Source organism: Danio rerio, chromosome 5 (assembly GCF_049306965.1).
Source record: "Danio rerio strain Tuebingen ecotype United States chromosome 5, GRCz12tu, whole genome shotgun sequence".
Lineage (NCBI taxonomy): Eukaryota > Metazoa > Chordata > Actinopteri > Cypriniformes > Danionidae > Danio > Danio rerio.
Genome location: NC_133180.1, coordinates 62,724,150 through 62,747,805, shown reverse-complemented (window position 1 = coordinate 62,747,805; position 23,656 = coordinate 62,724,150). Strand labels below are relative to the sequence as shown.

The following is a 23,656-nucleotide window of genomic DNA, read 5'->3' as shown; positions in this document are numbered from 1 at the left end:
TTGTGTCACATGATCCCTCTAAATTCATCCGCAGAGGTTGATCCTTCTCAAGAAACATGTTGAAAACAGTTACTGTGCACTGGAAAGCAAGATAGTACAGTTCAAGTAGCATTAAAAAAAAATATATGAATTAATCAAAGCTACATAAAATTGATCGAAAATGACAAAGACATTTATAAAGTTAACTATAATTGTACTTTTTATAGTAACTTTCATTAATAGAAAAGTAAAACGCAGTTTGGTTTTAATAAAAATATTTAACTCTATTTCACTTTTTTTGTGAAATCACGATTGCTAATAGCTAATCATCACATCATCATAATTCATTCATTTTCTTGTCGGCTTTGTCCCTTTATTAATTCAGGGTCGCCACAGCGGAATGAACCTCCAACTTATCCAGCACATTTTACATAGCGGATGCCCTTCCAGCCACAACCCATCTCTGGAAAACATAATAATAATAATAATAATAATGCATTTTATTTAAAGGCGCCTTTCTGGCAACTCAAGGACATCATACAATAAAACAAGAGCAATAAAACAACAAGAGAAATATTATAAAAATATGCACAGCAATATTGCAGGTACAATTAAATATTAAAAGTCATTTTAAATACATGGGTTTTGAGTTTTGATTTGAATAATGTGAGCGAGTCAATGTTTCTGATGGCAGGTGAGTTCCAAAGTCGGGGAGCAGAGCGGCTGAATGCTCTACTCCCCATGGACGATAGACGAGCAGAGGGAACAGACAAGTGGAGGAAGATCTCAGGGTGCGAGAGGAAGCAGCAATGTGGATGACGGCTGCCAAATATGGAGGGGCGGGATTGTTGATGGCTTTGAATGTTAACATCAACATTTCAAAATCATTTTGAAAACGAATTGGTAACCAGTAAAGCTGCTGCAGGACAGGGGGAGATGTGATGGGAAGAAGGGGTTGATGATAGTGAGTTCTGGACCAACTGAAGCTTACGGAGGGTTTTATGAGTGAGACCAAAGAGAAGGATCTTGTGACACTGAAGACTAGAGCAACCCTGTTCCTGAATGTACACCAAACAGTGCACTTTTTCAACCTCTTCCCAATCAAACAGACCTGAATCAACTCATCAGAACATTAGAAGAGACTCTGAAACCTGAGATGAAATGAACAAAATATGTACTGTTGATGTGTCTCAAGGAACAGGGTTGGAAAAGACTGGACTAGAGTAATTCCAGTAATCAATTTCACATTTAAATATATCTTATCATAAACATCAGCTTTTTTCAAATTTAATTCATATTTCACAACATTACAGTTCTTAATGTATTTTGGATTTTTTTAATCCACCCTTTAGTGAAGTGAGATGAAACTTCTGTCAAAAACCTTTAATTTTTGGTTATGTTCTGACAGTTACTCTAAAAATTAATATAATATCATTTTTACTTTTACGGACAGTGATGTGAAAATGTTTTATGTTCATTTTGCATTTTTATTTTTAAGAGTAAGAGTCCTAAAATTGTAATATTTTACTTTAAAAGTACTTTTACCCAACACTGGTTTCAAATGGACAAAGTTATATGTCAACAACCCTCAATCTGTATGAACCAAGCATGGGCCGGTACATGATTCAGACAGCATGATAACCTTGGATAACCTTAAAATATTTTTGTTTTAGTTTCACAGTAGTGATCACTGCTCTAAAATATGTTCTTTATTAAATGTCTGGGTAAAAAAACGAAAACTTTTTGCCCTTTAAATCCAACATATTTTATTTTGAGAAACATTTAAGATATTTTGGAGCAGTAAACATGTCAGGCTAAATAATTCAGATATATCATTGACTTCTGCTGTCTTCATTAGTTTCAAAAACACAAATGTCTTTACAATTTAAAATGACAACTTTGGATATGTTTTCTGCTGGAGGTACTGTAGTTGGCAGTTTTAAAACCTTGAATTTTCCAAACTGTGGTATACCTTGACAATGGTTATCGCCCCATGCCTATACACAGTATACTGTAAAACCCAACAGTCAACTTTATCAAATTAAATGAGTGTAGTTAACTTAAAATTTATTGAAAGTTAATTATACTCAACTGAAAAGAGTTTTAAAGTCAATGTTGAAGGTAATGAGGTAATTAAATACCTCATTACTTCAACTTAAATGGAGTAAGTTCACAGTACTCATATAAATTAGTTTAACTCAAATGGTTTGTAGTAATTAGTTTCCTCAAATGGTTTGAGTTCCCTTAACTTATCTGGTTTTACAGTACTCAGCTGGTTTGAGTTCTCTTCATTTATTGGGTTTTACTGTGCTCAAATTGCTTCATTTACTCAAATGGAGTAAGTTCACAGTACTCATTAGGATTCGTTTTTAAACCGAAATGGTTAGTTGCAATAGAATTCCTCAAATGGTTTGAGCTACCTGAACTTATTGGGTTTTACAGTGTATTAAATAAGCTTATTACTAGGCCCACACGGAATTTGCGCAGATTTTTAGCCCATCATTGATTGTTTATTTACTTGTGTAAATTCATAATTATTCAGTTTTTAAATAAATTTCAGTAATATTGTCTAATATGAAAATATTTATGATTTATTTACAATGCAGTTTGTACAGCCATATTTTATGTCTTTTAGTAAATATATTATATGAAAGAATTGCTTTGTTTACTAAATTAAGAGGATCTAGCTGGATTTGCATTGTAAACATTAAATACAAGTTTAAAAAGTATTACTTTTTATCTCCTATAAGGCATTAGTTATGATACTCCCAAAATAATTCTGCACAAATCTGCAGATTTTTACCAGAATTCTGCAATCTATTTTAAATGTTGACTTTGTACCATCCTGCAGATTCCAAGTAACAAAGTCCCTGTACACCTGTAAAGCAGCTGATCTAAACTCCACGTGTCTTGATCTGTAATTCTAGGAACCTGCTCTCAGGGCACCACGTCCCAAACCGGTTGAACCGCTAATTCACAGCCTCCACTCAGCTACAAAGAATTTGCTGAAAAAGAGTCACCTTGCTGAAAATGCCTAGTAAAATGAACTGAAGGACTTTTATGTTTACGTTTATAGTGTTGGAAGTGATTTTATATATCAAAAAATAGATTGACCATTGTGCCAAGTAACATATACAGAAATCCAAACAAACATGTGCATACTTTCAAAAGTCAGGCTCACAAGTGTCCTTGCCCCATTGTTTTAAATGTAACTACCATAATATTGCTCATCCATAAAATAATATTAGTACTATACATGTTTAATGTTCCACTCAGCAGTCTCTTAAACAATCCAAGACAAGAGGTAGGTGTCAGCGGAATGTCTACAGCAACCAGAAAAGCTTGTTCAATAGAAACTCAGATGGCACAACACTCATTCTCAAGGACGAGTTGACACTGTCCCATTGTTTATCCTTCTGAGCAAGATTGAGGGCTCTTCCTCGAGTTTCACTGACCTGCGTCTGATGGAACGTCAGGGTGTGGCTCCAAAAACCGAATCAAAACTCAGGCGATCCCGGCGGGACATTTTGACAAGAGAACTCGCCTCACTTAAAACCCTGTTGGGCGTTATTTTATAGAAACACTCCATTAACAATCGATTGAAATCAAGACATTTAAGTAACTGTGCAAGAACAATGCAGGGGAATATCGAAGTACGCCATTGTATGAGGCGCACAAAGGTAAATCTGCTTCAAAGTGTCTCGATAAGATCCAACTGTGCCAATTTAACAAAGCAAATATTTGACATGGTGATCCAAAAGTAAATATTTATTATTAAAATAGGTTTCAGTGCAGTCAGCTCTTGTTTTTTGTTCAAACCACGTAACTCCAGGATTACATAATCCAGTCACTTTAGAATTGTTCCAAAATCAATAGCAAAACCCACTGGGAAATCTGCTCTCACTTCCTTCTCCGGCAGCGGTAGCAGCAGGCATAACAGCGTCCCACCTGCTCCTCGCTCTCCTTCACGGTGTAACCTGGCTGGTTGTTGTATGAAGAGGGGTTCTGGCCATTTCTGGCCTCTCCATAAACTGGCACATTAGAGGCGTTGCTCTCCCCTGGGGTTTTGAAGCTGCTATAGGGGTTTAAGGAAGAGTTGTGGTTTTTGTAGGTGCTCTCTAACGCCATCGGGTTGATGATGATGGTGCTGGAGTCAGGCTGATCCCGCAGCTTGGCACGAGGGATGGTGACATCACCGTAGGGGTTCTCAAGTGAGATATTCATGGTGTCAGGCTGGGGATGCGAGCCAAAAATTGAACAATCGAGAGCCTTGGTTTCTGTTTAAGTCTGTTAGAATTTTCGAAACATAACGGCTTCCAAATATCAGGTTCTTCTTGAATGTTCCTGAGGTACACAAATAAAGAAGTTACTTAACAAGACATCTTGGATAAAGTATTACATTTTTCAATTATTATATCCGGTTGTATCCATCTTCTGCCACATTAAATGTTTGAGCCGAATTCTGATTGGTTTAAAAATTAAGTGTTTATTTTGATTCCAATTGTATTTTTTCATTTGGTCATTGCCATATTTGCCTTTACACAAAAGAAGTATTACATTTTTTCCACATATAATTGTCAAATCCATTTTAAAATCAAAATCTCTGTTACACATCTGCTTTTAGATAGTGTTTGTTGCAGTTTTATTTGCTTTTGCTATCAAAATTTCAAGAATGGAAAGTTTGATAACAGTCTTCATATCTTACTGGACCTGGATTCTGCTCATTTTTGCTACATTTATATGGATTGAATTTAAACAAATAAATTAAAGTTAAACATAACTAAGTAGAAGATGTTTGTTTAAATCTATATGAACTATTTGCATTCATTTATCTTAAAAGAATTAGTAAATTCAGTGAATATTTTTTTTCAGTGTGGTTTCTTAAAAATCTATCGAGTAAGAGCACAATATGAAGCATATACAAAAGCAATCTGAAGTTGTTTTTAACAATGCTTGAACAGTAACAGAAAGTCATTAATACTTTTTAGAATTAAAAAAAAACATGAGAATCAATTTACATACATTCACAATTTTTTCTTCATTATTAATAATAATAGAACACATAAATAAGTCAAATAACAAAAATTAACTAAAATAAATGATAAAGAAAAATATGTAGCAGTTCTTAAAATATGAAAACAAAATTCTCTAATGATGAATATAAAGTTCTTGCTTTTTGGCTTTTCATCTCTTTTAATGTCTTCAAATATATCACAAATTCTTCTTTAATCACCACTAGTCTTTGGGGAATTTTGAAAAATTAACATTTATGAATACAAAATTTTAATAATAACAATAAATTATTCATTATAAAAGATATATTGTTAATAACTTCCCATGAGAAGATAAGTCTATATATATTTTCTGTTGTATCCAAACTAATACTTAGTCGCAAAATGTTTGTACCAAACAACACTAGAAAAACAAGTGTTCAATTGGTCCAATACCTAAATTACAAAACTGGCATACATTTGAGATAACGGAAATTGAATTTTAACCTTAGAAATTCTTTTGCAGAATGAATTTGATTCATATTTTTAAAGTGCATTTCTTTACATTTAGGATTAACAGGATATGGAAAAAAAACGTTTTCTAATAACATACACATTTTTATTATCCTAATGAGACAATATGAAGAGTTTAGATGCAAAAACCTCTAAATTCCATCTAAAATTTTCCTCTAAAATGCATAATTTTATTAGCCTCCTGTGTGTATGTTTAATAATATCACTTTTATGGCAAAGTCACTTTTCTGGTCTTTAAAGTAAAATATCTTAACATAAACCAAGGAGGCTAAGAAAAATGTTCATTTTTGATGGAAATTTCAGATGGCATTTAGAGGTTTTTGCATCTGAACTCTTCATATAGAAGCTCTTAATAAGTCCTGGAAAACAACACTGTGTTAAACAATCTCTCAGAAATTTGTTTGATCATTCTCTATCTGTAAAGTTAACAAGTTATACAACCCGTTTAGACTAGAAGGAAATGCGATGCTCATAATTACTCATTCCGGGGAAATTTCTGCAAGTGTTCATCCATACCCCAGGTGGCGATACGTTTTCTCTCTTCATGAGTGACTTATTGAATCATTCACACAACTGATTCATTCCAAGTCAATGAGTCATTCGGCCACAGTTTTAAACAGAAATTATATTAAACTTTATTTTTTATTATAAGATGTAAAAAAAAATATTTTGGTCGTATTTTAGTAAGCTTTTTTAAATAGAACAATTTCTTCCAGGATGAGACTTAATGAAGGAACCATTCACTGAACCGATTCTCAATGATTCAACCTTGACAGTTGGCGTTTGCTAGGATCTCGACAGCTGTTTCGTTGATGGAGCAGCAATAGCAGGCAAAATTGTGAGTAAAATGCACGTAAATGCATATTATCTTCTTGTTTTTTTAACTATTGTATAAATGATCACACTTACGAATTCTTTATAGTTTGAATAAGCTTGTTGAATCCAAAACAAGATTGCGAGTTTTTGAATTAACGTTAAGCCAGTATGTATGCAAAATGTAACAAGCTAAGCTAATGTTACATTTGCATTGCTTTGTTAAATGTACTGTTTCATTAGCTTTAAATTACATCATGTGCTCTATGTATTCTGTTATACAAAGGGCATTAGATTGTATAGCTATTTTTTTTAACTAAATATTTCCTAGATGTAAATATAACTCTCTTTGTATAATTCAAATCACAACATGACTCATTTTATGAACAATTCCAACCACATAACTTGCCTGTGACCTCTGATAAACAGATAAAGTACTCACCGGTAGAGGCCTTGGCTATTGTTTGGTGGGAATCAGTTTTCAAGACTGCACGCTGTGCCTTCAGTGACTTCTTTTCTTCCGTGTTTCCGAAATAAGGTGAGACAGAACTGAGCCATCAGGTTGGAGGAAAAAGAGGAGGAGGCTCCAGCTGACCGTGAGTCTTGTTTAAACATGGCAGTATGAAACCCCACCCTTGGCCATTCAAGTTCAGCTGAAACCACCTATAGGTGTATGTGTGTGTGTGTGTGTGTGTGTGTGTGTGTGTGTGTGTGTGTGTGTGTGTGTGTGTGTTTGCTGGGGGAGGAGGCTGATTGTGAGAGTCAGTTCAGGAATGTTAATATTCAATTGACTATTATTATAGTAAGACGATGTGTTTTTGGAAGGGAAACAATGAAATATACTTTTCACAGAATGAAAAAAAATAAAAGGAAGCTACGTAAGTTCTAAAGCTGGTATTTTAATAAGTCTGTGGATGCTGTTATGTAAGATGGTTATCCATTCTGCAAACATTACATTGTTTGGCACCAGAGTACACCACTTGCCCGCAGCCTTGTTTTAACTCTGTTAAACGTTAACTGAACTGGCATTTGTTGTGCAGTTTAAGATTTAAAAGTGGAGCTTAGAGTTTTAATGCTGCAATTGTTAAATGCTGAAGGATTTAGCAGTTTTATGAGCTCAAATTAATTATGTATATATACATTTATATATGTATAAATTATATATATAAATTATATATATAAATTATATATATAAATTATATATATAAATTATATATATATATATATATATATATATATATATATATATATATATATATATATATATATATAGCCCCCCTGAATTATTGGCCTCCCTGTTTATTTTTTCCCCCAATTTCTGTTTGACGGAGAAAATTTTTTTTCAACACATTTCTAAACACAATAGTTTTAATAACTCATTTCTAATAACTGATTTATTTTATCTTTGCCATGATGATAGTAAATAATATTTGACTACATATTTTTCAAGACACTTCTATACAGCTTAAAGTGACATTTAAAGGCTTAACTAGGTTAATTAGGTTAACTAGGCAGGTTAGGGTAATTTGGCAAGTTATTATAAAACGATAGTTTGTTCTATAGACTCAAAAAAAAAAAAAAAAGCTTAAAGGGGCTAATAATTTTGTCCTTAAAATGGTTTATTCATTTATTTTATTTTCGGCTTAGTCCCTTTATCAATCTAGTGTCGCCACAGCGGAATGTACCACCAACTTATCCAGAATAAGTTTTACGCAGCGAATGCCCTTCCAGCTGCAACTCATCACTTGGAAATTAAATTGTAAAAAATATAAAAATTGCTTTTATTCTAGCTAAAATAAAACAGATAAGACTTTTTCCCAGAGGAAAAAAATATTATCAGACATACTGTGAAAATTTCCTTGCTCTGTTAAGCATCATTTGGTAAATACAAAAAAAAAATCAAAGGGGAGCTAATAGTTCTAAATTCAAATATATATATGGTCCATTTAAATCAGGGGTGTCAAACTCAATTCCTGAAGGGCCGAAGCCCTGCACAGTTTAGTTCCAACCCTGCTCCAACACACTTATCTGTAGGTTTCAAACAAGCCTGAAGGACTCAATTTGTTTGATCAGGTGTGTTTAATTAGGCTTGGAACTAAACTGTGCAGAGCTGCGGCCCTTTTGGAACTGAGTTTGACACCCCTGATTTAAATGATTAAATTTAAACATAGCAAAAGCAGATCGGTTTGACTGTACCAGGGAAATACCTTACGCTCATGGTTCTAAAACGTATGCCGTCGATATGCTGAGGAGTAATCTGCTCTCAAAGCTGCATGTGTGAGAGATGGCTGTGTGGCACTGTGCCACCTTTGAGTGCTCTGAGGCAGGGGAGAGACCAACAGCATCACTCGCAGCTCATCGTGAAGAGTAACGTTAAGAACACCACAATATGTACACACAAGAGTCTCTGAAAACCTCCAGTAACACCTATCATTTGCTACATTTTTCCAACAATGGCTGGCAGTGTCTTTGTAGAAGTGCTCACACCTCTCACATGTGCAGTACGGACAGAATGTTACATTTTTTATTGGGGCCCCCTATTTTGAAAAGAAACAATAGCGTTAAAATCTTAAGAGTTATAAGCTGAGTTTAATTTCAGAGGCTGCGTCCTCTGAAGGATGCATTCGAAGTGCCCTGCGTCATAAAAAAAGTTCAAAGACTCTTTCAAACGCAGCCTCCAAATGCATCCTTCGTTTCCCAGGTAATGAAGATAACAACCAGTGAATCCTTCGCAGTCTTGCATGTCCCAAGATTCATTGCGTGCTGATAATGGCAGGAAGTTTTTAAAAGAAAACTCTGGATAACATGTATGAATTAGGTTTATTTTACTTGGATATCTAAACACATGTTAAAAAACAAAACCAGTATGTTTTACTAAAGACTGATTTTATAGAGAGTTTATATGTCTATGTGTACATGTATGGATCAAAGGAAATATATTTCTAGCTTCTGTAAATCTGGTTTTGCCTGCTTAAAATAAGTTTTAAAATCACTTTTAAAAAAAGTCATTACAAATTTTATTACTGCTTATTAACAGCAGATGTTAGAGGCTAGATCGTCTCATTTCAAAATGCTCAGTTTAACCTGTGTGGAAGGACTCACCTTTGAAGTCTGCATCCTTTGGAAGATTTCATTTGGCATTTCTGTGTAGACCCAGTAGACGTGTAGGTTTCTTCGTGTTCTGGTTTCCCCCACAAGTCAGAAGGTGACATGGGTAAGCTAAATTGTTCGTAGCGTATGCGTGTATGTCCTGGTCCTCCAGGTTGGGGGTTAAACGTTGGGCTAGATGTTTAGATGTTACGAAACACCAACATTGTGCAACTAAATATTAACTGCATAATTTATTAACTAAGTAATTTATCTATATATTACTTCAAATGCTGTATTGTTCAGATTTATTAGTGTACTTTTTAAAAATTTATTCCTAAATTTGCAAAATGTTAATGTTTGCAGGACAACTTAAAGTATAAGCGTGTACTTTAAATAATTAATGTTTTCATTGACACAAATAATTCTGAAGTCACGTTTTTTTTACTGTCATTGAATTAACAACATGTCCGAACAGTTGCTATTAAGTTTAATATAGACTTGTAGAAAAAGATATACTGTGCAACATGACAACAGCATTTTAGCAACTTGAAAATGCAAACTTTTAAAATTGGGTCCTCCAGATGCTCCAGTTTCTCCCAAATAGGGTATATGCCGAGCTAGTGCTGTTCCCATGCTGATAAACTTCCGGTGACCTGTTATTGTGAACTTTTTCCCATTTTATTTGGTTCCTTATACAGCATCGATGTTGTAATGTCATTAAAATACATTCAGTTAAATAAACTTTAGCATTTATTTAGTTGCTCAAGCGTAAAACGAGACAAAAAGCTGTTTACTCGCACGCGCCCATCAGAATCGGCAGGCTAACGCAGAAGCTCCATTGGATATACTGGGGTAAAATAAATGCTCATATTATAAAGATATGGCAGGGGAAATGTAATTTAATGTAGTGCTTCTTGTACAATCTGAGACCCACTTTAAATCGGATATCACTCAGCAAGTGGAGATCGCTGATTTTAAAGAAAACAGACCTTAAACGCACCGGATTTTGCATTGGCATTCAATTCGCCGGAAGCGCTTAACCCAGGTTAATGGCAAATTAAAAGTCCTATTAGCATGCTTTGGAATATACCCCATTGGCCGTAGTGTATGTATGTGAATAAATGTATATGGATGTTTTACAGTACTGAGTTGCAACTGAAATGGCATCCGCTGTGTAAAACATATGCTGGATAAGTTGGTGGTTCTTTCCACTGTGGCAACGCCTAATCAATAAAGGGAATAAGCCGAAGAAAAATGAATGAATAATTGAATCAATTTAAAATACAAAAACAGGACATTATAAAAACTATTAAGTTATGCACTGTTCTCTCCATATTCACATGGGTTTCCTCCAAGTGCTTAGGTTACCCCCACAGTCCAAAGTCATGCAGTATAGGTGAACTGGGTAAACCAAATTGGCTGTAGTGTATGTATGTGTGTGTGGAATGAGATAATGTATGGGTGTTTTCCAGTGCTTTCCCATAACCTAAACCATAGCTTGATGCTGCCACCATCATGCTTCACTGTAGGGATGTTATTGTCTTGGTGATTAACAATCTCTAAATTTCTCCAGACATAGAGTTTTATCTTTGGTTTATCAAACCAGATCATTTTATTGAGAGTACTTCAGGTGGCTTTTGGGAAACTTCATGTGGACCACTGAGGAGTGGTTCTGGTCGGATTGGTAAAGAGCTGCAGAGAAGGTTGTTCTTCTAAAGGTTTTTCTCTCTCCACAGAGAAATGTTGGAGCTCTTTCAGAGTAGGGATAGGCATAATGGCAAAAATGCTGTCTCTAATTATTTTCCATATTGTAAAATAATGAAATATGTTTCGATACAAGTTTATAATGCTTACAGATTTAAAAGAGTACACCGACAATGAATGACACCGTTGGACACTGACGTTGGCCAGATGTTGGTTTTTGACGTCAACACGATTTTCATTTTCAAACAAAATGCAACGTCCCCACGACATTGGGGGTACAACATCAATTTCGGTCATCATCCAGTAAACGTCTGTCAGTTTCTTATCAGTGACATGCATAAACAGACTCTGGGTCAATGCGTGTAAAGATTTGTACATCTTCTTGGACACTTTTAATGCTTACAAACAGTTTGTTGCAATAATAAATTGCCCATTATCTTGCGGTAGTTCATTATTATGCGAATCACCTCTTCTATGTACAATTTGATTGGAGAGGAATCACAGGACTGATTTTTTTAATCCCCCAAAAAATTGTGACTGGAAGGAAAGAAGTGGAGAAAAAGTACTGATACAGCACTAAAAATGTACTCAAGGGATGTTGGATGTTGGATTTTGTTCGGAAATAAAAATTCCAAATTAAGATCGGATTGAGAACAGCACCCAATGCCTGGCCATTACAGTGTCCAACGTTCAACCTAAAATCAACCTAAAATCATCCAAATATTAACATCTAATCATGTTACACCTTGACGTTGTGTGAACATTACCACTATGACATCTATCAGATGTTGGACTTTGGTCACTTTCCAGCGCAATCTAAAATCAACCAAATATCAATCTATATATGTAATTTGACATCGTTATTGGACGTCAAAATAACATTGTCTTTAGATGCTGGCTAAACATTAAATTTTGGTCACCTGACGTCACGACCTAAATCTAACCTAATATTAACGTCTTATGATATTGTGTGCCTGCTGAATAGTCACTTTTTGTTAAATCGTTTTCATAATTATTTATTTTAAAACATTGCTGTGTGTATCTCTTTGTCTGCTACAAATATAAATATAATAGTAGCTCTAAGAAAAGTTACTTCATTTACAATTGATATTTGGTTTGAAATCTAATATGTTGATTTAACATTTTGATTAAATATATATTTTTTAAAGTTTCCAAAATGTTATGGACCTGCTGGATGCTTTAAATATCTTTGTCAACTACCCACACAGAGAGTTTCATAGAATTTCGTTCATCACTGGGTGGTTCAGTATTGTTTTACCATATGTTTGATCATAGTTACAAATAGCCTATGACAATGTTGTGCTTTGTAAGCTTACATTGTCCTGACGTAATGTCATCATAGGGCGTCTTGACAGAGCACAGTTTTAATGCACACATACTGGTTCCAGCACATTCTTTTCAAGGTCTAAGAATGTGGTCATTGTGGACTAGCGAGCTAAAATGGTGCTGCTGCGAGTTTTAAAGTGCGTGTGAAATGCATTTTTGAGGGGATGACAGGTCTAACTGGACTGAAACTAGCTTAGTGTCGCATGCAGTACTCACACAAATCCACCGCACCCGCATTTTGATCTCATTTGGAGAGGGAAGTTTAAAGAAGTATAAACAAGGCTGTGCCTAACCATGTTCTGTTTTCAGAGGTTAAATGGAGCTGGAGTGTCACTTCAGACCACTTCATTCAAAGGTCGTCGTAGTAACAGCATACGCAAACATCAGCCACAAAAGGACTAGAGAGTGCTAGTAAAGACTAGAACAAAACAAATGATCAGACGCATCCTCCATGACTCTGTGTTTGCACATGTATTTAAACCGGCACATAGCTCACCTCAACAATGCAAACATGAACCTGCTAAAAGAGCAAAACAAAACTAGAAAACAAAAGGCTAAACTTCATGTACTTTAGGCCTAAGGAACTACATATTTAACCACCCATATTATTAAAAGACCTATATTATTATCACTATTACATTTTAAAATAAATATTTTCTATGCATCTGCTAAGGTAGTGTGAGTGTCTATAGTGTGTTGTCATGCGAATGTAAGTGGTATTTTTATGGTTGCTTACGTGTTTTAGTTTGCTGCCATGCAGTTGCTTTGTGGTGCTAAGGTGTTTAAAGTGTTTTTTTTTTACTTTATAACATCTATACATATATCTATGATCGGGAGTTTTCCCGTTGGTCAGAAAGGTCTGAATGTCTGAATACCGGTAGGTCTGAATACCGGTAAATTGGTTCCAGCTATTTTCCGGAATGAAAATTTTAACATTATCGGTAATTTGCTGGTAAGAGCGAGTTCACATCTAGAACGCACTGACATAAGATGTCTACTTTAGCCAATCAGAACATTCATGTCCACGCAGGTTATGAGAATAAATGTCTGTAAAAAATTTTCCCGACACATTTACCTGCTAGATGTGAGTCAGATAACATTTCTATACCTTCTTAATGCCAACTGGATAAAAAAATATCGATAAAATTTGTATGATAAACCACTGTTCGTTTACCTTCAAGCTCTGACGCGTGTGCATGTAAAGCAGCCGGTTAGCACCAGCACACACACATATTATGAACACCTCGACATGCGAAAGTGTTCCTCCATATGTTTTCATTAAAGTTGTTCACAATACTGATTCATCCAGAGTTTGTAATGTAATCAAATGTTTAGAAAAACAAAGCCAGCCGTTTTGGGTAATGATGTCAGAATTTAACGGTATTTTGGAATGGATGTGTAAATGGACTTTTTCTGGAAAAATATCGTAACAGCCTTGCATGTGTGAACAGCGTTTTTATGAATTTACCGGTAAAGTTGTTCTGAAATTTTTCCGCATATTTACTAGTATCACTGTGTGAAAGTGGCTACAGTTTATTTTAGATCCTTAAAATAGCTACTCGCCAACAATGTGCCATAACACACCTTTTTTCTAAAGTGGCACACCCACAAAGTGGCGCAAATAGATTTGCTATTTAAACACTGTGGTGCAAAACATGAAAATTAGGGATGTGTTGGTCTGAAAATAGCAACAAATCATGCTAAACACGTCTTGTGCCTTATTGCTCCGGGTGTATGATAAGGCCCTTAGTGTGCATTTTGATCATAGTTTGGTGGTTTCTTCTAATTTTAAATCCCTGCAGATTGTTCAGCCAGTCATAAAGCAAGTTAACACCCCGTTCAAGTATTTTTTTTAAGCTTAAAATATAAACCGGTTTTAACCAATTTGCTTTAAAAAAAAAAAAAAACAGCAATCGTGCATGAAATATCAAGATTAGTGATCACTATTGTTATTTTGTACCTTTTTGTGATGGCACCACAATGCACCATTCACTTGCAGAATGGAAGCGTCTGGAAGGTACGTAAGTACATTCAGACAAAGGGAGCCAGTGGTTGTTTTGTAGGCAAACGTCAGAGCCCTGAATTTGATATGACCAGCTATTGGAAGCCAGTGTAAATGCTTGAAAAGAGGTGTAACTTGTGTTCTTTTTTGCTTGTTAAATACCACCGTTGTTTTCACATTCTTAATAAATTGCAGAGATTTAATAGTACTGGTTGGAAGGCCTTACAAGAGAGAACTGAAACTGAAGCGTTGAAATTGAAGAGATTTAACAAGGAGTTGTGTTGCATGCCCCAATGCACTCTTTTCACAAGCTTGTTATGACTCGTTTAACGGTCATCATAATCTTAAATCTGTGAAGGTTTTTAATATTTAGATTTTTTTAAAAACGTATAAACATTTGTATGTATTTATGTATGCATTATATCATCTTTGCTTCAAATGAAAAAATAACGAATTACCGCTAGGCTTTTCTAATGGAGCGTCTATGGGACAGGACAGTAAATTTGATGTTTTTATCTAAATTGCTAAAGTTGCTAAAGTGTTGCTAAAGTGATCTATGTAGTTTTAGCTATGTTGCTGTGTGGTTGTGATGCTGTTCCTAAGGGCTGCATCTGAAAGCTTAGGCAGCTGACTTGTTGCTTCACTGTCTTATCAGGCAGTGACTCAGGAGGCAGCATACTTTGTACTTTGTTTACTGCAATAATAATTTCTTGATAGAAATGCAATCAAAAGTGATAAACGCTGGTCAAAAACATAGGCTGTTTTTTAATATATATTCTTAACCCATATTGCGTCCTTGAGTTCTCATGTAATGTCGTCATCAACCACCAAAGTTCAGCTCCAAAACTCTTGACTGCAAGAACGAAGTACGCATGAAATACCCAGATGTGTTCTTGATATAGAGGATGCATCGAATGCCTTCCCACTTTGGAATGTCACTTTTAAAGATAGCATTTTAAAGTTTTCAGACACAGCTAATGTGTTTTTGCTATGATTTAATTTTATTGCTTACAAAGTATAATCACAGGGGTCTTCAACGAGCCACATGATCTGAGGTATAATCTTGATAATAGCAGAGATACAGAATGAGTTCTGTCCTGAAGCTGAATACAGGAATAAAAAAATTCATTTATTTATTTTCTTTTCAACTTAGTCCTTTTAGTAATCTGGGGTTGCCACAGCAGAATAAACCGCCAACTTGTCCAGCATATGTTTTACACAGCGGATGCTCTTCCAGCTGCAACCCATCACTGGAAAACATCCATACTAAATTCATCTATACCACGTTTTTGGACTTATGGGGGAAACCGGAGCACCCAGAGGAAACCCATGTGAACATGGGAACGGAATCAAAAATAATCCCACTAAACCGATATTAAGTGCATAGAATTGCTCTTGACTTCAAACACATTCTCAGGTGGGCCATTTAGTCATGTGTCCCAGCGTGGAAACCGTTGTGGTATTATGATGCGATTCAAATCCTGTGGCTGTGACCCAAAAGAGCCAACACGAGCGACTCAGACTCGTGCTCTAGTCAAACATGCAAGTGGACAAATGACATTCTGCAATTCATTCAGTCTCACTGTCTCAATGAGATTCAATAGCATGGGTGAAATATTTTACAGTGTTGACTTTAGAGGCATCCTGGGGAGGCGACACTGCTAGTAAAAGCAGTATAGATGGCAACACACAATTCACAAACTCCCAAACCAAACAATGGTTAACTCAACAAATCAACAAGGAAGCAGGAACATGTTTGATCCTTACTGAAACTGTGAGTCAAATCTTTTCTCACACAAACAAAAACTAGTTTTTCAACATGTGATAACTTGCAGAATGTTTTCAGATTTCCAGAGTATGACTCCCACTTGAAATGTGCCTAAATACAGTTCTTAGGCCTGTAGATGAACTTAATTCGTATTAAACAAATGACACACCCAGCTGGTGGAGGCTGGTATCTAAATCCTTGAGAGAATTGAATATTACCCAAAGCACTACAGTTTTCACTCGCTGGGGGTCACTGATTCACCACAGTATCCAGCGGTATCAGGAGGCAGATGACATGAGCTCTGTTGTGTTCACTCCCATTGGAACTAGTCATTTGCATAAAATCAAACTCCGTTCAGCAGACTTTTCCAAAATGGCACATTCGTTGTGGATTTGCAGTCTTGTGGTGTTCACCTGAGCATGTCTGTGAAGTCCACTGGACCACAGTGTGTCTAGTTTGTTATTGTATGATTCAGAAACTCTCAGGTGTTCCTTTATAGCCTCTAAACATCTAGATGTGACCTTTCAACTGTAAAAGTAATGTAAATTAAAACAAAAGTGTCTTAATTTATTTTTAAAAATTGTTTATGTAAAAAATATATAATATTGTAAAATATATAATGATTTAGACAAGGCCATAATTGTAAGGTTTTTAAAAACTGGCACTTTAAAACCAGCTTTCAAAAATGTCTGTGCGCTTCAAAGCTTGTCATGTAAATAAGCACAAAAATGCCAACAGGTTTTCTGTTTTAGTTGAAAACAGTGTTTTGTATAACCCTTATGTCACATTGAAAGAAGAAGGAAATGAGAGCTCAGGCAGAGATCTAACTGCAACAAAGCTTTTATTTAAATCAACAAGAAAACCCAGATTGGGACAGCTTTGCATAAAATACAAAAACAACAATGGACAATACATTACAAAAATATCTATGTAAATGCACAGCAAAACACGAAACTTAATTAGACATGTGTGGCACATAATCAGGAATCAAATGATAATGTACCTAGTACTCAGAAATCATGACAAGCACGACAACAGGAACTAAACTCAACTAAACAATTTTCCCCATTCAAAACTGTATGAGTGACACGTCTTGGGTTTTCTACAGTCGTTGCTCTTATGTCATTCTGAACGCCCTTCATTCATCTTCAGAACCTAAATTAAAAGATGCTCCACAACAGTAATAATCCCGAGATGTACCAAGTGCAGAAAGGTACCTAAAACATCCTCAAAATAGTCTATTCCAGTGGTTCTCAAACTGTGGTACGTGTATCACTAGTGGTACACAGACTTCCTTCTAGTGGTACGCGGATGAATCAAATATGTCATATGTACATGTTAAATATATATTTAAATAAATTATCAAAAATGATTTAGATATGAATATGATGACATAAAATCTATATTTATGAGGGCCAGGCAACATTTCCAGGTGCTGATAAAGCAGGAGTTTTTTCTTGTTTTTACTTTAAGAACAGTAACCTACCGTTTTTTAACTTTTAAAAGCACATTTTAATTTAAATGTTCTTAATAATAGGAACTAATCTGCCTCGTTTTTAAACTGTACAGAGTTTTAGCAGCTTTACTGGACCTAATACTGTATTGCTACTGTATTTCAATACTGCTCATTATGATGGTACTTGCAAAGACAACTTTTTTCTGAGGTGGTACTTGATGAAAGACCTTTGAGAACCACTGGTCTATTCGTTTAAAAGAATCGAATGAAGCTAAGATGATACGTTTGTGCACACCTGGGACAAAACAAATGACTTTAATCAGTAGTTCTATACCTAGGGCCGATTAAGGGACTTTGGCCAGGATACCAGGGTAACACCCCTGCTCTTTACGAGAAGTGCCATGGGATTTTTCATGACCACAGAGAGTCAGGACCTCGGTTTAACGTCTTATCCAAAAGAAGTCGCCCACTGACAATAACTTTTACCTGAGCATTAGGACTCACAAAGACCACAGGTTAAGCGCCCCCTGCTGGCCTCTCTAACACCACTTTCAACAGCAATCTAGTTTTCCCATGTGGTCTCCCATCCAGGTACTGTCCAAGCTCAGCCTTGCTTAGCTAGTGAGTAACCTGTTATAGGTTGATATGGCTGTGGCCATATGCGGTTGTAATGAGTGATTCTTTGAGTTACTCTAGCTCTAACCAATCTGGCCATTCTCCTCAGACCTCTGGCATCCACAAGGCGTTTGTGTCCACAGAAATGCGGCTCACTGGATATTTTCTCTTTTGGGCCATTCTCTGTAAACCCTAAAACGTTTGTGCATGCAAATCCCAGTAGATCAGCAGTTTCTGAAATACTCAGATCAGCCCCGTCTGGCACCAACAACCATGCCACGAACAAATTCACTTAAATCACTTTTCTTCCCCATTCTAATGCTCAGTTTAAACTGCAACAGATCTTCTTGACCATGTCTACATGCCTAAATGCATTGAGTTGCTTCCATGTGATTGTTGATTAGAAGTTTGCGTTAACGAGCAGTTGGACAGGTGTACCTAATAAAGTGATTTCCAGAGAGTCAAACAGTATTCGGGGGCAGAAATTGAATAGTGAAATGTTAAAATAACACTGTATAGTCTTCATTGTATTAATAACTAATAATATCCATAAAATCATTCTTCATTAAAATTACAAATGTTGTACATTTTTGTGCCCGAATGCTTTAAATTCTCTTAAAACACTTTTAAAATGCATGCAAATGATAAAGATTTATTTTTTTATGGTTATACTTTGCAATGACTTCACAAGTCTCATGTATTCAGAGCTGTTGTGCTGATCACCTATAATCCCCCAACATTGCATATCCTGTGATGTGACTATTGCGGACACACACATTGCGTTCTTCATGCTGAAACGATATATTGTGCAGCCCTAGTATGCAAATTGAGCTACAACACATAAAAGTCTAAGGTTAAGTAAAAAACTAAACAGACCTGTAACATTAAGCGGTTGACACTGACACTCAAGTTGTTTCAAATCTCTATGAATTATGTTCTTCTGTAGAACACAAAGGAAGATATTTTGCTGTGTTGGTCACCAAAATTGGTGTTCATCAACTGTTCAGTAACACACATTCTTCAAATTACCTTCTTTTTTGTTTAAAAGAAGGACATAAGGTTTGGAACAAGTGATAAGAGAGTGAATGATGATAATTTTTCATTTTGGGAGGACTGGGTGGCCAGGTCAATGATACTGCATTGAGTTTCGGAGTCTCTGATTACTTTGCGCACAGCTTCCTCTGGCTCATCTATTACAGAGTACAGGTTCTCATTATTTTCTGTGTTTACAGTGTCATGAAATTTGCACATGTCATCTTTTCCTATACTTGAGATAATGATCCAAAGTTCATGGGAAAGTTGAGATCTGCATAACGTCCACCAAGGTTAGTTCCCACAAACAACACAAAAACACAGACGCATACACACGCTAAACATGAGAATAGACAGAAACAATGATGTCTGATTGCCCTCATTTTGCCAGCAGAAGGACGTGGTGAACTAGGATTTCTTCCAACACGTGAAATCAGAGACGTACAAATGTGCAGCAGCAACTGAAACTGCTATTCTGAACAAACCTGCAAATGTACCTAGTTCTGTAACATCATACTTTTGTATTGCTACTTGGTAAAACAGGCAGATTCAACAGAGCAAAGGATACTCTTTCTAAATATTTAGTGAGTTATGGTTTGAAGGTTTAAACCACTAATTTAAGTACTCCAAAAAAGTGCTTTGTGCTGCCATCTGCTGGTGATTTCATTCTTTTTGACTACAAAATCTTAATTCTGTTGGCAAAAACAATTTTCAATTGCAGTTTTAGGATGGCTATGCATTACTGTTTAAAGATTACATTACGAATAATTATAACTCTAAATGGATATTTCCAAATTTTGTCAAAATTCAACATCGAAATGATTAAATATTTTAGAATTTGTCATAAATGCTAGAAAATTTAATAATTGTCATTCATTCATTCATTTTCTTGTTGGCTTAGTCCCTTTATTAATCCGGGGTCGCCACAGCGGAATGAACCACCAACTTATCCAGCAAGTTTTTACGCAGCGGATGCCTTTCCAGCCACAACCCATCTCTGGGAAACATCCACACACATTCAAACACACTCTTACACTACGGACAATTTAGCTTACCCAATTCACCTGTACCGCATGTCTTTGGTCTGTGGGGGTAATCAGAGCACCCGGAGGAAACCCACGGGAAGGCAAGGAGAACATGCTGAGCCAAGGTTCGAACCAGCGACCCAGCAATCTTCTTGCTGTGAGGCAAGAGCACTACCTACTTCGCCACTGCCTCGCCATATAATAATTGTATTGTACTTAATAATTATATTTATTAAAGATCTTAAGGGATGTAAACAAAAACTATGTAAAGAGCGATATTACATCCAATAATGCTAAAGTTTATGTCGATATCTATGATAAGCTTTGGACTATGGTTGCGCGATTAATGCAAAAAAAATTATCACGATATCATGTTTCACATCCTTTGATATCGATAATTATTAAATATTTTTAACAGTGTATTTAGGAATATGAGGATTTTTTGTTGTTGTTATTTAACCACTTTCATTTACAAGAATAGGTTTAACAGTCAAAAACAAAAATATTTTAAACAAAAGATCCCATCTCTTAACATTAAGATGAACATAACTGTGCGTTCACATCGAAGGTGGTGAGAGAGTCAAAGGTTGCTTTGGCCGCCCTGGCGACAACGCTGTCTGCCTTCAGCTTCGGCGGCGAGAGCGTCTAAATTCGCAACATTGATCTTGTAAAGGGGCCGTTGCAGCATGTCATATCAGTTACATTCTCGCATAAAACATGATTTCTTGAGTGAAAATGTTGCACACTTTTTTATCAAATACATTTAACAATGGAAGATCAAGTTGCCTGTGGAGTTAATTATCCAATGTGTCCATATGTCTGAAATATTCTGAAGCAGCAATACTGTTTTGTATTGTCGCATGAGATTCCTGCTTTTTTTAAATAAAAAAAAAAAATATATAACATAAATGCACATCAGTACCTCACAGTAACTTTTTAAGGTATGTTTCTGTAAGAAAACATTGTAAATTCTTGGAAATCCGACGACTGCATTAATCAAACCCTTGGGAACAACTGTGGACGGAACCAAAGTTCACAGTGACTGTGTTCTCTGGACTCCTCTCAAGCAGTGGAATTCTACATTCCGATTGCTTGCCACCGAACCGCATCGTAGCTCAATACCATAAAGTTGACTTGATTACAACTTTCCTCGATGCCCACACTGGTGAAGACGTGCCACACTGCTCCTCGCCGCTTATCGCAGCCGGCTACCATTGAAAATGAATGACTTCTGGCTACTTTGACGCTCTCGCCGCTATCGGTGTGAATTCACAGTATGTGTTGAGACTCTTAAACTTGATAAATAAATTGTTACAAAGTGTGTGCAGTGGTAAACGTTAAACAAACAAGGCAAACTTTAAGGTGTAAATAATAATGTTGCGGTAAACCTCAAACTCTGTCAACAACACAATTATAATAATCAAATCTCTGCTTTCAGGTAAAAGAACTAACCATCCTAATTCAAATACATACTGAACATTACAAATTGTGAAGTTGAATGACTATATTACCCACTATCTACAAAATCTTACAGATGGGGAGCTAGTGGGATGCACAAGAAAAGAAACCAAAAAGCTACTCTGGCGACATCCTTACATCCTTTTTTATTAACAGTCTCCTCACTGCTGCTATACGGCACTCATGTTCGCATGTGTTGTTATTCTGACCTTAAGTGACATTATATTACATTACTTTATGTTCCATATAAAGTGTGAAGCAGATTGGTAAGTTCTACTTATATGAATCGCAGTGCGCTTGTGGCATTCGGAAAAGTTCAGATGTTTCCAACTAGGTACGGCTGAAAAATGTGCAATAATGAGAATCTAGAAGTGTGTTGATGTTAGAGATATATCGGCCACCAAAAATAGGTTATGCTATTTAATTTACCCTCTAATTTTTGTGGCTTCATTCATTGTTACTTTTTAAAATCTGGAAGCATTACCAAGTAATATTGAAATAAATATTGCTATCGTTCAGTATGGAAAAGAGTTAATCGAGACTGCATTGTTGCCATATCGCCCAGCTCTAGTCCCAACGTATTTCTTGTTTTACATTTTTAATTTCTACAGCTTCCGAGAATCCTAAAAAGAGCCACATATTGATAAATAGCTGTGATAAATGATAGCTGTTTTAACATTAAGTTTTGATTAAATTGCCTCATGTTAGTTATGAAATAGTTTGAAAACAAGCAGGAAATATTCATGAGCCAATGACCACATTGAAGTGGTCCATATGACATTTAATCATATTAATACAAACATTTTTCTTCCATAAATAAAGCATGGAGATTTCAGATTTGCTAAAAAATGCCTCCTTTATTGACATTTATGAACCTTTTTCATTACAAAATTGTTTTAATTATTATGTTCAATGGCACATTACAAGCGACTCAAAGTTTATGGCACAAGCAGAGTTTGTGTTGAGCCGCATTTATAATGAACAGCGCTGCTTAGAGACACTGAAAACACTGTTACCATCAACTGCTCATGTCACAGTGCTGTGTGTGTATAATTACATATGAGTTGATAATTGCACTGTATGTTGCTCTCTTAGGCATTGTTAGAAGGACTAATAAAATGGCCAACTGCTGAGAATCATTGTTCTATAATCCATATAATCACAATGATTAAAAAAGATTCACTTCAGTTTACATGTGTAGGAAGATAATATGTGAACACCTGTGAATCAGGACATTCCTTAATAGTTTGTTTTTATTATTTATTATTGACTTTATTTCAATCCTTTACGTTTGTTTCACACTTCATTATGATTAGGATGCAATTAGGATTAGGATGCAGCTAGAACGGCATCCGCTACGTTAAACATATGCTGGATAAGTTGCCGGTTCATTCGTCTGTGGCAACCCCAGATTAATAAAGGGACTAAGCCGAAAAGAAAATGAATGAATGAATGAAGTTGGCAGTTCATTTCACTGTGGCGACCCCTGATGATTAAATGGCCAAAGACATGAGCTATAAGTAAATTTTATCAACTAAATTGACTGTAGTGTATGAATGTATTTGTGGATATGAGTGTGTATGAGTGTTTCCCAGTACTGGGTTGCGACAGAAAGGACATCCGCTGCATAAAACATATGCTAGAATAGTTGGCGGTTCATTCCGTTGTGGCAACCCCTGATGAATAAGCTGAAGGAAAATGAATGAATTATTGCTGATATAGTCTGGTGATGCTTTGTGTACATAGTAAATAATCATAAAACAATTGGGGTGTTAAGGTTACAGACGCACCTGCTCAATGAGCTTGCAAGACATGGTTTGTGTTTTTTGGAAGTCTGTCAAG

At 35.7% G+C, this 23,656-nt stretch overlaps 2 protein-coding genes across 12 annotated transcripts in view; one reads left to right on the top strand and one right to left on the bottom strand.

Annotated features, from left to right (window-relative positions):
* Positions 1-460: 460 nt before the first annotated feature.
* On the bottom strand, positions 461-6,824 carry si:ch211-202f5.3. The gene is made up of 2 exons (XM_003198691.7): positions 6,760-6,824; positions 461-4,323 (listed from the first exon to the last, which is right to left on the bottom strand). Exon 2 carries the CDS (start codon positions 4,201-4,203, stop codon positions 3,880-3,882), a length of 324 nt encoding a protein of 107 aa, XP_003198739.3. The 5' UTR covers positions 4,204-4,323; positions 6,760-6,824; the 3' UTR covers positions 461-3,879.
* rnf224 (ring finger protein 224) overlaps positions 6,258-23,656 on the top strand; it is a 30,047-nt gene continuing 12,648 nt past the window's right edge. For 2 of the 11 annotated variants that reach the window (XM_073951089.1, XM_073951094.1), the window contains exons 1-2: positions 6,258-6,342; positions 6,856-6,913. The gene's annotated coding sequence lies outside the window, so the exon portion shown is untranslated. Of the gene's footprint in view, positions 6,343-6,746; positions 6,987-23,656 lie in introns of all 11 variants that reach the window. The other 9 variants (XM_073951096.1, XM_073951092.1, XM_073951090.1 and 6 more) reach the window with 6 other exon arrangements.

Bases quoted from the DNA above. Each gene is read 5' to 3' on its own strand.
- si:ch211-202f5.3 (XM_003198691.7), bottom strand. From the start codon at position 4,203: ATGAATATCTCACTTGAGAACCCCTACGGTGATGTCACCATCCCTCGT.